Source organism: Pleurodeles waltl, chromosome 3_1, assembly GCF_031143425.1.
Source record: "Pleurodeles waltl isolate 20211129_DDA chromosome 3_1, aPleWal1.hap1.20221129, whole genome shotgun sequence".
NCBI lineage: Eukaryota > Metazoa > Chordata > Amphibia > Caudata > Salamandridae > Pleurodeles > Pleurodeles waltl.
Window position 1 is genome coordinate 629308956 of NC_090440.1, and position 17036 is coordinate 629325991.

A 17036-nucleotide genomic window follows, 5' to 3' on the forward strand; every position below is an offset into this window, starting at 1 on the left:
ACATGGAGTTGTAAATCACCTCTCTTTATTCCACTGTGCCTAATGCTCAAACCTAATGTCATAGAGCCTTATTCATACTTTTTTAGCACCGCATTTGCATAATTTTTTGACACAAAAGTGGAGCAAACTTACAAAGGATAATTGAATTTTGTAAGTTTGCGCCGCTTTTGCGTCAAACAATTATGCACATGTGGCGCTAAAAAAGTATAAATTAGTTTTATAGATTATAAACCTAACACTCATAGATTCTATTCTAATGATTACATCACACAGTGATACGGAGACCTCGGGGAGTCAGGAAGGTTCAGTTCTAAATCATGGGTCAGTTCTAAATCATGCAAGGCACTACATCTCCCCGCTGGTCAAATGAAAAATTGCTAATTTTAAAAAAATCATAAGACAGACAAAAATATCTACATATATAGAAAAATGAACAACTATGCCCCTCATTACAAAATTGGCTGTAAATCCCGCCTACCGCCGTGCAGAAGACTGCCAACACACTGCCGTGGCATTCCACTACAGATATTACGACCCACAGCTTGGAATCCACCGAAATCCACACACCTACACAAGTCCACCTCATCAAAGGTCAGTGATAAATTGGCAATAACAAAACCTCCACCGTCACGGCAACAGGAATACACCCACACTATCATGACCCGTGAATCCACGCGGCGGTCTTTCAACCGCGGTAAACCATTGGCGGTACACACCGCAGTGCTCAAAATACACACACATTTACAAAATACAGCCACATTGGACCATTCGAAATACACACACCTGATACACATACACACACCACTCCCACACACTCAATGCAATATAAAACACACACCCGAATTACCCACAATCCCTTACGACCAGAATTGCGACAGAAGGCCAGAGAGAGACACCACCATCAACAAACTAGCATTCAAAGGCACTCAACACCATCACTCACACAACATCCAAGCACCTCACACAACACACACAAACACATTCCCTCACACCTCATAACACACACCACCTCACACATCACCCACACCACCCCATGGCACCGCAAAGACACCCCAGGTTTTCTGAGGAGGAGCTCAGGGTCTTGGTGGAGGAAATCATCCGGGTAGAGCCACAGCTATTCGGATCACAGGTGCAGCACACCTCCATAGCTATGAAGATGGACCTATGGCGCAGAATCGTGGACAGGGTCAACGCAGTGGGACAGCATCCAAGAACACAGGATGACATCAGGAAGAGGTGGATGACCTACGGGGGAAGGTGCGTTCCGTAGTCTCAAGACATCACATTGCAGTTCAGAGGACTGGCGGCGGACCCCCACCTCCTCCTCCACAACTAACAACATGGGAGGAGCAGGTCTTGGCTATACTGCATCCTGAGGGCCTCGCAGGAGTAGCTGGAGGAATAGACTCTGGTAAGTCAATTCTTTAACTACCATATCCCCCACCCTACCTGCATGCCATCACATACCCCCACCCTCGCCCTCACCTCCATCACTCCAACTCCTGACATATGTCCCATTATCACAACCCACACATTCCAACACCAAGCCCAGCATGCAACAACAAAGCATGGACACCCATCACCAAAGCATGTCCACTACAGATACCCACACAGACCCCAAAACAATTATCACACAAGGTCCTACACAAAAATGTAAGGAGTTGGGTACAGGGTCACCCACCCATTGCACACCATGGCACACACAGATGCAATAATTATGCCTTTACACCCCTGCAGGACCCCTACCCAACGTCATAGGACAGGAGGTTCCAGACATGTCCACTCCCCCCCACAGAAGAGGCCACAGTGATGCCAACAGCTCTGTCCAACTGGATCAAGATGACTAGCCCAGCCCATCTGTGACCTCGGGACAGTCGGTTTCCCTGACACAGTCACAGGCCACCAGAGAGCCTCCCCCTCAGGAAACACCAGCACAGCACCCACCCAGCGGGCCCATACCTCTGTCCCCAGGACACTTCAAGCAGCAGTGTGTCCACTACTACAGGGAACCCAGGCAAACCCACAAACCTACGAACAGCAGGGACCTGGGGGCAGTGGGCACACAGTTGCGGGGACAGAGGCCCAGGAAAACCGGGGAACTGGGTGGTCTGCTGTGCGACAGGGGGAGGACAGGCCCAGGTAACCCACTCTCCACAAGGCCCTCTCCAACATCATGGGAGCGTACCATCATTCCCAGGAGATGATGACAACGGTATTGGCAGAGTTTCAGGAGACCCAGCGGCTGCAGGAGGAACAGTGTTTGGGGTTCAGGGAGGAACTCAAGTCCATCAATAGCACCCTGGGCACCATTGTAGGGGAGCTGAAGGACCTTGTGAACACCAGGATGGACACTGTGGCACAAAAAGGGACCCCTGACACTAGCCTGGACGATGAACTGCCCACCACCTCTTCCGGGGCTAGTGGACAGGAGGCACCGCCACAGGACCACGACACCAGCACCCCACCCTCTGCAGATGGAGAACCACCCTGCAAGCGGTCCTTGAGATCCAGGACAAACACAGAGAACAATGCCAAGACCCCCGCCAAGAAATTAGACCACCCTGATTGTCATCCTTCTGTCCCACTTCGTCACCCTGGCCATCCTTAAACTGCTCTAGCTCCACTTCCTATGCCCCTTTGGACAGTGCACCTGTGAGACTAATAACTGGACTCTGCCATGGACATTCCTCCACCATCACCCCTGACAATTTTACAACCCACTCCATTATTTAGCACTTAAATAAACACCCTTGAATCACAAAACAATCTGGAGTCAGTCTGGTCTTTCACAAATGTGTATTTGCAATAACTGAGGAAAATAGCAATGTTCATTCTATTGCCAACATACCTGTCACACAGCTCTAGTCCATGAGGTAACATAGCAGAGGTCAACCAGTGGGAGCCACATCTGTGAAATGGAAAGGCAAAGTGACAACTCATGGTCCATACACTGGGTGAAAGTGACAGACAGATGATAGGTCTAACAATTTTGTCATATGTAGGAGGCAGCAATGTCTTCTTACCTGTGTCTCACTGGAAGTATTGCTGGATCGCGTTGTTTCTGTTGTCTATGTCCTCTTCTTCTGCCTCCTCTTCTTCACTGTCCACAGGCTCCACAGCTTCCACAAGACCTCGTTATGGACTATCCTCCTGCAGAAAAGGCACCTGCCGTCGCAAAGCCAAGTTGTGCAGCATACAGCAGGCCACGATGATCTGGCACACCTTCTTCAGTGAGTAGTAGAGGGAACCACCTGTCATATTGAGGCACCGGAACCTGGCCTTCAGGAGGCCAAAGGTCCTTTCTATCACTCTCCTAGTTCGCCCATGTGCCTCATTGTTTTCTTCTGCCCTTGTCCTGAGATTTCTCACTGGGGTCAGTAGCCATGAGAGGTTGGGGTAACCAGAGTCACCTGCAAATGTCGAGGGAAATCTGTTAGACACACACTTACCTTTAGGGACAACCCTGGACCAAGACAACTATTTACAGGGTATAGGGTCCTTGCCCTCACCTATTAACCACACACAGTGCCTTAGGACTTGCCCCATCACGTAAGGGATGCTGCTATTCCTCAGAATGTAAGCGTCATGCACTGAGCCAGGAAACTTGGCGTTCACATGGGAGATGTACTGGTCGGCCAAACACACCATCTGCACATTCATAGAATGGTAGCTCTTCCTGTGTCTGTACACCTGTTCACTCCTGCGGGGGGGACCAATGCCACATGTGTCCCATCAATGGCACCTATGATGTTGGGGATATGTCCCAGGGCATAGAAGTCACCTTTCACTGTAGGCAAATCCTCCACCTGAGGGAACACGATGTAGCTACGCATGTGTTTCAGCAGGGCAGACAACACTCTCGACAACACGTTGGAGAACATAGGCTGGGACATCCCTGATGCTATGGCCACCGTTGTTTGAAAAGACCCACTTGCCAGGAAATGGAGTACTGACAGGACCTGCACTAGACGGGGGATTCCTGTGGGATGGCAGATAGCTGACATCAGGTCTGGCTCCAACTGGGCACACAGTACATATTTGTGGCACAATCAAGTCTGTAGGTGACTCTTAAATGTCTCTCTTCCATTGTCGACAGGTCCACCAGCAGTCTGTACACTGGAGGATGCCGCCATCTCCTCACCTGCCCCAGCGGACGTGCCCTATGGATGAGAACAGCGAGCACAGAGTCAGCCAACACTGAGGTAGTAAAAAAAACGTTTTATTGCACACATTTGTCAAAACTCTATGTGCCTGTCTCTGTGTATATGCAAGGCCTATATATATGTGTGATACATTAAAAATGTATGCCATGTGGCCCCTTGAAATGGCGGCTGCCTGGCCTGTAATGTGGGACAAGGGGATATGAGGTAACTGCGCTGGCGTTCTACACCGTCGCACTAGGCGGTCGAAGTCTGCGGCGCAATCCTGCATTGGTTAACATTGGGCCCCATGGGTTCCAGGAGCCAATGACGATGTATGTCGGCGGTGACGGTACGCACCGCCGCGGACGTGACCACCATTTTCTGTCTTTTCACTCACTTGATACCTGATCTTCGACAGACGAGGACCTACACTGCAAGTGCTGTTGTGACCTCAGTTTGGAAGCGACAATGAATCATGTGTCTGGGGAAAGGGCCCCTGCCTTCACATTGGAAGAGTTGGATAAACTAGTGAATGGGGTCCTCCCCAGTACACGCTACTCTACAGTCCTCCAGACAAACAAGTGAGTACACTGTGATCATGCTGTATGGGCAATGCCTGTTTGGAGTGGTGTGGATGGAAGATACGGGGGGAGATGAGGCCTGCATGATCGGACGGTGAGTGTATGTGCATCAGGGCAAGGGTGGGAACGTGGGACAATGACTGTGGCGGTCCGGATGGGTAAAGATTTACATTTTCCCCTGTACTATTCCTCTAGGTCAGCGCCCACCAGAAGAAGGATATTTGGTGTGCCATCGCCGAGGACGTCCGGACCCTGGGGGTCCATCACAGACGGAGCACCCACTGCCGTAAAAGATGGGAGGACATTCGCCGCTGGAGCAAGAAGACGGCGGAGGCCCAGCTGGGGATGGCCTCCTAACGTGGGAGGGGTGCCCGTCGCACCATGACCCCCCTGATGTTCCGGATCCTGGCAGTGGCCTATCCGGAGTTGGATGGGCACTTGAGGGCATCACAGCAGACACAAGGGGGTGAGTACAGTCACATCCATCTGACTCTGCGCGCATTGGAGGTGTCTTGGTGGGGGAGGTGGGCAGTGGGTTCCCCTAGGCTATGGTGAGCTTTGTAGGCAAGGATCCTTTGTGAGGCAGGCTAAGTGGCACCCCATCCCCACCAGTGGTAAGAGCCATCTACACCTAGTCAGGCTCCTGTGACTTCCATGTGTGCAGCAATCGGGCGTAGGCCATGTACCCCATGTCCCTGTGATTAATTAGGGAACTCTTAGTGCATGGCGTAGTGCAGAGGGCTGCTGTGTCTGTAGTGTCCGCAGACGGTAGCAGTATTGTATGCACTGAACATGTCTTTCTTCTTTCTCCATCCCCTTTTTGTGGTCTCCCTGTTCTTGTGTGCATAAGCATCATCAGGCGGAGGGAGCTGCATCCCACATGGCCTTGGAGGGCGAGGCAACAGAGTCTGAAGTCACCAGCGGGATGGAGGGTGAGGGGAGCTCCATGGCAGGGACAGGAGCTAAGACCAGCGACACCGACTCTTCCTCTGATGGGAGCTCCCTTGCCCCCCTACCAGCTTCGCCCTCTCAGCAGCCCCTCAACGTGTGTCCCGTGGCCGCTCACCCAGGAGGGTGGGCATCTCCTTCGCCCCAGGCACCTCAAGCCCTGCCCCAGTCAGCTCTGTTGCCCTCAGTGAGGAGGCTATTGACCTCCTGAGATCCCTCACTGTTGGGCAGTCTACCATTCTGAATGCCATCCAGGGTGTAGAGAGGCAGTTGCAACAGACAAATGCATACCTGGAGGGCATTCATTCTGGCCAGGCAGCCCAACAGTGAGCATTTCAGGCTCTGGCCTCTGCACTGATGGCCGCCATTGTCCCTGTGTCCAGCCTACCCCCTCCAACTTCCTCCACCCAGACCCAATCCACAGAACCTCAGCCTATCCCAAGCACACCATCAGACCAGCATGCACACACCTCAACACACAAGGGTGGCTCTGGCAAACATAAGCACCACACATCCCACAAGCACTCACACAAGCATCATACCCATGCACGCATACCAACATCCACGGCCTCCATTGTGTCCCCCTCCTCCACATCTCCTTCCTCCCTCCCTGTCACGTCTCCACTCACACCTGCATACACTACATCTTCAGCCACTACCTCCGTGACCAGCACCACACACAGCTCACGTGCACTCACCACCCCACTACCATTCACACATCCCCAGTGTCCTCTCCAAGTGTGTCTGTGAGCCCTCCTCCCAAACTACACAAACGCAGTCACACACCCACTTAACAGCCATCCACCTCATGACAGCCTCCATCCCATGCACCTTCACCCAAAGTCAGCCTATGAACACCTCCTACAACCACTACCTCTTCCTCCACTCCCAAACCCCCTCCATCTACCCGTCCCAGTGTGTCAAAAAAGCTTTTCCTCTCAAATGTTGACCTGTTCCCTACACCTCCCCCCCCCATCCGTCCCTTAGGGCCCGCCTTTCGAGGTCCCAACCCAGCACCTCAGCCACCATATCACCGGGCAGAGTGGTGCCAGCAATATCCGGATTCTGGAGTGCGCCAAGCAACAGTGCTGCCAGTGTCCCAAGGAGCGAGTCCAAGGACATTCCCCCACCTCCAAAACAGAAGAAGTTGCCCACATCCCGGAGGGAGAAGGCCAAAACACCTGCCACCAAGGGCTCAGCCAAGACAATAGTTGGGAGTGGCAAGACAGCTGCGCCACCATCCAAGGTGGGGAAGGGCCTGAAAAACAAAGGCAAGTCAACGTTGCCGCTAACCTGCACGGCAAGACCGCCACGGCACCACCACAGGCACCGGCGCCACGGACACCACCTCCAGCACACCAGATACAAGCCCTTCACCAGCACCGCAAACACTGTGCCCTTCAGCGGCACCGCGGTCAGTGAGCACACCACCAGCACCGCCGTTAATCACACCGCCGCCAGCACCACAGTCTGTGAGCCCGCCACCAGCACCGCCGCTACCGACACCGCCGCCAGCCACCATCACGGCAGTCAGTGAGCCAGCCACCTGCACCGCAGTCAGTGAGGCCGCCACCAGCACTGCCGGCCCAATGACTGGCGCAAGCACCGCCACCCCAATGACCGCTGCACCGACACCGCCGCCAGCCACCATCACGGCAGTCAGTGACCCAGTCACTGCACCGCAGTCAGTGAGGCCGCCACCAGCACTGCCGGCCCAATGACTGGCGCAAGCACCGCCACCCCAATGACCGCCGTAAGCACCGCCGCTACTGACCCCACTGCAAGCACCGCCAGCGGCCACGCGACATCCTGAGCCAGTCGCACCACAGCAGACATGACTGCCATCCCCAGTGGTAATTCATACGAGGTATGTGGTCAGTTCCAGGGGACTGCGCAGTTTCGATGTTGCCCCACTGTCAGTGGAGTGTCACATCCACTACCTCAGTCCTTGGAAGGATGAAGCACTCTGGGCACAAAGCCCCCTCCAGAGCCAGTGGAGAAAGGCATCCACTACCTCAGTCCTTGGCAGGATGAAGCACTCTGGGCACAAAGCCCCCTCCAGAACCAGTGGAGTATCACATCCACTACCTCAGTCCTTGGCTGTATGAAGCACTCTGGGAACCAAGCCCCTTCCAGAACCACTGGAGTATCACATCCACTATCTCAGTCCTTGGCAGGATGAAGCACTCTGGGCACAAAGCCCCCTCCAGAACCAGTGGAGAAAGGCATCCACCTGAGAGACCGTGGCTTTGCACTCCCCAGGATAAAGCAGTAGGCAAACCACCCACTGGAGGGACTTGAGAGACTGTGGCTTTGCACTCCCCAGGATAAAGCAGTGGGCAAACCACCCACTGGGGAGACTTGAGAGACTGTGGCTTTTACACTCCCCAGGATAGAGCAGTGGGCAAACCACCCACTGGAGAGACGTGAGAGACTGTGGCTTTGCACTCCCCAGGATAAAGCAGTGGGCAAACCACCCACTGGAGAGACTTGAGAGACTGTGGCTTTGCACTCCCCAGGATAAAGCAGTGGGCAAACCACCCACTGGAGCGACTTGAGAGACTGTGGCTTTGCACTTTGCTGGGATACATCATTGGGCATGGAGCCCCCTCGTGGTGCTGGCGTTGTGCACTCATCCGGCTGAGGTGCTACCCCTTCCCTTCCCCGTGAGGTGCCTGTTTTATTTTGATCTGATGCCCCTGCAGTGTTCTCTCCATTTCGATCGGGTATCGAGTGTGGGCCTCGCTACAAAGTAGGAATGGCTATTAGGAAATCACAGATAAGAAATCCCATGCCATTTGTGACAATGGGCCATGTTTGCATTTCCCAAATAGCGATTACCTATTAGGAAATCGCTATTTGGAAAATGCAAAACCAAGGATGGCTATGGGCAAAAGGCACACCGAAATGTGCCCTAAAAATAGTGGTGCATATGTAGAGTGTACATGTGCCCAAGGGGCATGTGTGTGCTCTATTGCACTTTAAAAAAAGCACTTTGGGGTGCTCTTTTTTAAATGCACATGGTTGCCATCGACTTGAAGTTGATGGTACTTGCATTTCCTAAATTGCCAATTTGCATTTAGGAAATGCTTTGTAAACTGAATAGGAATAACACATAGGTAATCCCTATTTGCGATTTCATATTCAGATGATCGCACATTGCAATTTCTACTGTGTAGAAATTGCAATTTGCGATTCCCTAAAAGGGTTTGTACATCTGAAAATCCCATTTTACATTTCTTAACAGCCCAAAATAGCGATTTGGACCATTAAGAAATGCAAAAGGGCTTTGTACATCTGGCCTAAAGTGAAGACCTGTCTTTTGATTTATAAATTAGTCACTCCTAAGTAGTCATGTCAATCCCTAAGGCAGGGAGCTATATATTAAAATGTAGGCCATGTATATTTATATGTCTTAACAATAAAAAAAAAAATTGTCTTTTTTTACTTTAGAAAGGCTGGTAGCTATACCGGCCAGTAGAGCTGTCTTAACTCCTGAATGGGTTTACTAAATTTCGTACTTCAAGGTATCAAAAGAATCATTACATTAAACCAGGCTTGATGCCCCGGTCCACTGTAATGTAACGTTTGAGCAAAAGGCACTTTACAAAGTTGCTTCTTTGTTGCCCAAGTTTTCCCGTGGCCTTTTACTATTGCTGGCCACGAGGTAGCCGTCTTCCCTCCTGCGAAGAGATGTGAATAACTTCCAGGAAAAGAGGCCATGGAGGCCTGCTGTTGGAACAAGTGTTTCCTCTCCCTGGCAGGAAGCCAAACAGGGTGTGAGCCCAAAAGGTGAGCTTCAAAGGGAAACCACATTTGAAGGTCAAATGGTGGACAAACACGAGATGGGTTACTCTTTTGTTCCGGTAGACAGGTTGGTGTTGTGGAAAGCAAAGGGAAAACAGTATGAAACCAGTTTTCCCATGGTTGTGTAGCCCTCATGAAACCACACCTCTCGTATGGGATGCAAAGCTCCACACACCAAGGAAAGGGTTCTACCAACTTGCCATTGGGGAGAATATTACACCCTGGTATAGCTAGATGCCACATATTGAAAGAAATCATCATCAGGAGGGAGGGGACTTGGTAGCCATTGGACACTGTACCCTTTGAGATGATGTTGTTAGCAGCAAAGTGGCACCCCATGCACCCAGACCTCAGATCATGTCTGTATTGGAGGGAAGACAGAAGAATGACTGCCCTCTTGGACTAGAAAGGAGACAACTGAGCCTATGGAAATGTGAGGAAATGTGATCCCCTTAGCCCCCAAAAAAGAAGTGAACTCCAAGAGTCAGTTGGGTGACTTCTTCTTACTGTTGCAGTGTCACAAAAGCTGAAAATGCCACCTTGGTCATTTGGAAGCCACAATCACTTAGGGCCTGATTTAGATTTCAGTGGACAGGCTACTCCGTCACAATGGTGATGGATAGCCCATCTGCCAAAATCTAAATCCCATAGGATACAATAGGATTTACATTTCAGCAGACCGGCTATCCATCACTATTGTGACGGGGTAACCCGTCCACTGAAATATAAATCTGCCTATATTCACCCCTGACTGCTGAAGTGCAGCCTGGGGACTCTACCCTGACAAAGAAGAGTTGCACTTGAGTCTGCTGGACCTAGAGGAGTCATTAAAGTATAGTTTGCTCACCTAACAGAAACATCAGCTGCAGGTAAAGGAGGCTGCTCTTTTCTGTGTGACTGGAGACCAGCAGACATATGGCAACTGATTTTTGGCTGAACTTTACTTGGACTTCTTGGGACATTGACCTTTGTGGCCGAAGTCACCCCACCATGTTCGTAGACCAAAGGGAGACCCCTCGTTGGCCGAATCAGCATCCTCAATATCTTCAGCATCCTGTATCCCTTGCATCAGGACCACTTCATTGATGTCTATGGCGGTTTGCCCATAGAGCCTGGAACTGGAGAGGAGACCGATGTAACTGAGGTTGGTCGCTTAAAGTGAGCCGGAGTAGTCGAATACAACTTTACAAATAACATTCAATAGGTTTCGAGGTAACTGCTAACCGAGGTAGTTCCTAAAGCTTGTTTGCATTTTGAGTAAAAAGCAGTGATTTACAATTTGCTTATTAATTTATATCCCTGGAATCCTCTGGTGGATTTTGTTTGTTTTGGTTTCTAGACTTTTCTTAATAATAAGGTATATTTTTATCAATTAATGTTGGATTTTATTTGTGTTATGTTTGTTTCTTGTTCAATTATTTTGGTACTTCTAAATGCTTTGCAGTTGTTCCTTTGTTAAAGATTTACTGCTCGAAGCCACATCTACCCAAGGTTTCACAAATGAGTCTGACTGAATACAAGCCATGTTTGTGAGTGTATTACATAGTAAGGTTACACAACTATACTACATAATAATTTGCAATTTCTCACACAAACACTAACAGACTCCACAAAAAGGTGGTCACCACTTGGCCAGTAATGAAGGAGGCATAGAGAACAAAGGCAACATGGCCACCACACACACACACACTGGATGCACAAAATGGCCACCATTGCATGTTCAGCAAAGAAAGAGTCTTCGAGAACAAAGACATCATGGCAGCCTTTGACAAACACACACATTGGCTACACAAAGTAGTCACTGCAGCGCAACCTGCAAATAAGGAATCATGGAGAAGAAAGAACATAGTTGCCCTGGCCTACTGAGAGCACACCCTCTCCGAAGAAAAATATATTGTAGCATTGCAGGGAAAGAACTGCAAAGATATTATTTACTCAATGTGCCTGAGCCCAACATGCAATTGCCTCTTACCCAAAAACATGGAATCAGCAATACCAAACACAAAAATTAAATCAAGGTTTTAAAATTTCCCTACAATAGTATCTACCACGTCACACATACACAAAATCACAACACAATTGTGGGCAAGAAGAGGGTAGCTGAGAAAAAGTGAGATGTCTGCCTACATGGACCTAGACTTCAAGAAGCCACACAGCCCTAGCCAGCAACAGACACATGCATAACAAAATAACCTAATTTTTCCATTTAATCCAAGGCCATCCACAATCCCCCCAATATGTCTAAAACATATAGCAAAGTAGCAGTGCATCAAAAATACACTCAAGGCCCAATGAAGGGCAGATTAGACCCCAAACAGTAAAACCACATCACAGTAAAATAATAAACAAACCAGTAAAAAAACGTCATATGAACTACACAAGAAAATGAAGAAAACATATATTTAATCCCAGATCCCCACCATAAAAAAGTAAAAACATTTCTCCTTCAAAAAATGTTTTTCCCACATGCTCCCTGCCACCTCTCGAGTACACACTCTAAGCCACTCACCAACAAATATGCAACATGCAGGCCCTACCACAAACAATATCCAAAAAGCTAAAACCAACTTACTTGATTTTTCCCCAAACGTTACGATTTAAATGGTGGAATATAGCATAGATTTTGTACAAACAGAGAGAGTGATGCTTTTCCTTCAAACTCCAAGTCCAAAGTGACCAAGGACTCAACAAAGCAGAGGAAGGAGATTTCAGGACAGGATGAAGACATTGCTACTGTGTGCCTCGTCATCTCCCAGTCCATATGGGGCTTCGTTCTTGGTTAAAAAAAGAAATACGTTTGTGTATTTTGCGCTAACAAGCATCCAAATGATCCGTTCGGGTAAAATATCAGCTTAGAAATGCATTTTGAGTTGATTTTCCAACCACTTAAGTCAAAAATCTATCTAAAATTCTGACCAGCGACTGCCAACATTAAATATTTGCTGTTTGCATTCTTGAAATGACTGCTGAATATTATGACTGTGTTTGCCAAAAAAATGTGTGTTTTAGTTTTGTTTCAGTGCTTCTGGAGCCTAATTTTCCCCAAACGGGAGAATCAGTTATGCAACATGGCGCCATGGCATTAAAATAGGTGATTAATTAAGCATCACAAGAGCAATGTTGAGTTACAAAATTACTCAAATACAGGAATGCTCTGTATTTGAGCATGGCAATTAATCTATCCCCATGTCTGCAACCCATCCAGAATACTGTTATCTATTTGATCTGTAATCTCCTGATCAGCTCACTTTCCTCTTCCATGTTAAGGTCATTACTTGCTGCTAGTACCAAGCATGCTATCTTCAAACTTCTTTACAATGCTAACAGAACACTTTACTCAGTTGGTTACTTCTAGCTGTGCAGCAGAGTATTTTTATAGACAATCTATGTCACTGAGATCAATCAAGCAGGCCCTCATTCAAATGTGTCTCATTCATCAGCTAGAATGGAAGGTCCAGCTTTTGCAGCTTGCTGCCCTTGAATATACTGCCGTTCCTGTGAATCTGCATCTTACATCGAGCCTATCTACATTTAGAAAACTTCCCAAAATTCAGCCTTTTTAGGGGCAAGTGCAAATCGGTCTATCCCATGTTGGGCTTCAAACCACGCCCATGTCACCTCAGTCTCTTTCATTGGTTTGTGGGCTTGCCTTTTCAAATCTGCTTGCTTTCATTAGTGAAAGGCATGCATAAATCATGCCTTTTCCGGTGTTTAGTCCTCCTGGAGCGCAGCAGCCAAGTACTGAAAAATACACAGCTCCATGTTTTCCGTCTGGTTTCTGGCCAACTTTTTCTCTTTTTTCACAGCACGATCTCGCTGGGCATAAGTCGAGCGCTTTGCATGACATAGACCCTGTTATATAGTTAGTTGCACTGTTGCTGGTTGCATAGATAATTGCACTTTTGCCGGTTACATGGATAATTGCACTTTTGCTGATAGGTTTCACTACGAGTGAACTTTTATTTCCCTTTGTGTATCTGCTTTGCACTGATGGTGGCCGTCAGCTTGCTTATGTGAAACTTTTACTTTTCAGTTTATATGGCAAGAAAAGTCCAGGTAGTTATGTGAAACTGTTTTATTTTCATTTTCAATTTATGTGGCAAGAAACATCCGGTTAGGAGTTTACCGTGCTAATTGCTCTAGCTCAAGCAAAAGCGAGACCCATCGCATTGCAGATGCTTGTTTATCTTGGGAGTCTATTGAGATCCCTTCATGATGTAAATGTTCTTTTCCTCTAACCTGGCTGCACTAGGATACCCCTCTAGGGGTGAGTAGGCGCACTGCAAATCATATTCGCATAACATAGCTAAACACATGAGGCAAAATAAATTGTTATAAAAAACTCATAAATGCAGCTGATCAGTTGGTAGTGCCTAGATGTTTGTTTGGTCTGTGAAGAGCAGCGATTACAATGTGTAGCCATACTGAGTTCACCAAATGATTGCTTGCCTGTGAACCCGATCAATGTGTCTGTAACCAGGGCACTCCTATTTGGTGAGTTCCCTGGCATACCTGATGATTGCATTGGTACACAGAGCTTTAAAAGGAGTATGTTAAGGGGTTATTTGTGACTAATACGTTTTTCCGGCACATAAACCATTACAATTAAGAGCTATCTAGTCTTGGCAAACTCTTTAGGACTATGCCATCTTCATTAACCCATGCTGCCCTTGATCCATTGTGGTTGCCACAGAAGAAAGGAAAACTACAAGTTGATGGTAAGGTGAAAGTGAGATCAATGACGCCCTGGGTGCATTTTGGTCATGCTGTTTTTACTATCATTGAAATTCCTGACCACAGAAGCCTATTATACTAGCTGGTGACCAAAGCCAATTCCTCACACAAGAAGAGCTCTGGGTGTCAAAAAATTCACAATACACACCACCTGTTGACACTGGCTACCTGTCTACTATCATCCTTCTTCTGTCATGCTATTAAGCTGCACTAAATCAACATGCCTAAATGTTTGTTCTAATTCAGGGGCTTGAACTGTCCTACTTGGAACCATGGACACTGAGACACATTCTCATCCTTCTCATCAGTCTGTCAAACAAAAACTATACATAGTGAAGAATCAACTCAGTTCTGTAGCAGAATGTAGTATGGTAATGTCGAACAGCCATTTAAACATGATTGTTATGTTCTTCATATTTGATTAATCAGTGACATCAGGACCAGTGATAAGGTATGTGATTTTGGATATCAGCAGTTCTCAAATCATTTTGCACCCATTCTGGGTGCTCTGTGGATGACTCTATCCACGCCATCCACTTGCATTGAACCATGTGAAATTGAAGGCTTAGAAGTAGACATGAACCCATTAACTGTAGTTGTCACCGAGCCTTTGGGAGAATGGCCAACATGGCTTGTGTGTTTGTTTAGTGTTCTCAACATATCTAGGCTTAATCGCTCTTGGTGTGACCTTCATGAGTGCAGTGCCCGACTATGATTCTCCTTCCTTGTAGATGGTATATGAACCTTAGTTTCCCATAATTTCATGGATATCTAATTTTGTGAATTTGGTGTTTCCAGAAGTTAAAAAAAAATGTTAAGATGTTTGGTCAATGCTTCAAATAAATAAGCAGAGCATGAATCTTAATACTTGCTGAACTAACTAAATTGAACATTTTTATCAGAGACTGCAAGACCAAAGTCTTTGAAATCCCTCAAATATCTTAAAATGAACACTCTAGTAATAGGCATTACCAAAGTGATGTATTGCACGTTGGCACACGCACTAGTAGGTCAGTGACATTGTAGACTACCCAGAGTATGACATTTGCTGAAGTTGTGCCTGTAATTTTCTCCTAAACAACAGGGCAACAGTTTGTCATTGTCTATGCTGGGGTTAAAATGAGAATCACAATGCACTCCAAAAAAATCTGTGATCTTGCTGAAAAGTATAATGACAAACTTCAAAATTACTCATTTGAGAAGACTTCCATTACAAAGATTGGGGACCTGGGCTTCATCCCTCTGTTATGATTGACTCCAATATTAATAAATGAAGAAATGTGGTAGCGTGGATTCTTTTAATTTATTGGCTTTAAATATATGACTGCAGCTACTTCAGAAATCAAAGCATCTCTGGATCTAGGGAAGTGCACACTGACTCAGGTAGAAATAACTTAATGTTTGCTTCTCTACTCTTTTCAGAGTTTGGCACTCAATAGTCAAAGGAGGTATCATAATTGAGGATATCTGCACTCACTTCAAGATCAAGACTAGGATAGGTCTTACCTTGGTGTGGAACAAGGCTGATGATCTACAGGTAAGTTACAACTTTTCAATGAGCTGGACCATGTTTTAAAAGTTATCCCACTAGGGGCTTGTAGGATCGTGATAGTGAGAGGGACAGGTGATCTCATGATTATCAGTCAGAAAGTAGAGTTGGAGGAGGCTGTGGGAACCAAGATCTACCTATTTAATTGTTATTCAGTTGTATTCATATTTTGTTGGAGACAGAATCATTTAAACCAAACAGGTTAGCATGAACCATTGTTGTAAAAATATAGCTATTTAAATAATACTTAATTCTATTTACATGAATGCACACATTGTCTCCTACTCCTAACTAAGAGTAGGATTTTATGGGTGAGGTGATGGAACTCGAGCAACAGGAGTATTGAGATGGCAAGCTTAAAAGAAACGTTATTGGCGCCTACGTGGTTATGGTTGGATAAATACCTGCATGAAAAGATTATAGTGATAGCAATTGCCAAGAGAAATTAAGTCAGTTGTGTTTCTAGTATTGAGAGATCATGTGCCAGAGCTTTGAGTACTCTGAATGAATTTTCCCTGCATCAGCTCTGCTTTTCGTTTGTGATAATGAGCTTTGGTAATGTATTGGTTTTGTTGCAATGATTCTCCCTGAGGCAGGTACATTTGCTTGTTTTGCAGGTATGTATACTCAAGGAAAGTTTTTATGTGTGATGCACATTTATTACTGATACATAGGCAGAAGAATCGTTGCGGTATTGAGATGAAATGCCTTCAGCTCCATGACGTGCTGTTGGTTACTTTTTGGACTAACTGTAATGAATACTGTTTTGTTCAGATAGGCCATCACATAATGAGTTGCCACATTCATACCAGAAGTAGAAATAGGGAATTATTGGCTTTCACTTGCTTCACTGCTTCAGAGTGCCAAAGCAAATAGCAGTAGTTTTTCAATGCATGGAAAATTGAGATTTCAGAGTCTTATGTAATGCTCACGTTGATGTCAGGCATGTGGAAAGTAAAATGGGCAGGTGATAAAAGCTGAGTTGGTGGGAGTAATTAGCTCTCACCACCATAAAAGAGCAGCCTGTTTTACGTTATCGCATGCATATACACTGAGTTCACCTCAAGGAGTCTACTCTGTAGCGAGAGATTTAGACCCACCACATCTTCTCACCTGACCATCCTGAGCATTGTTCATCCCTCCCAACGAAGCCCGTATGTTCTGCCTGCAGTACATCCCGAAGGCCCCACACTTGAATGAATGCCTCATGCTGGCAGGCCTAGTCTTCCAAACTGAGCCTGCACATACCATTCAAATCTACCAAATCATCCAAAT

At 47.0% G+C, this 17036-nt stretch overlaps 1 protein-coding gene across 1 annotated transcript in view; it reads left to right on the forward strand.

Moving 5' to 3' along the window:
- Nucleotides 1-17036, forward strand: part of LOC138284401 (mucin-5B-like) — a 1991087-nt gene that overhangs the window by 128110 nt on the left and 1845941 nt on the right. The window contains exon 3 of the mRNA XM_069223138.1: nucleotides 15635-15749. Within this exon, the coding sequence (XP_069079239.1) occupies nucleotides 15635-15749 (115 nt within the window). The remainder of the gene's footprint in view (nucleotides 1-15634; nucleotides 15750-17036) is intronic.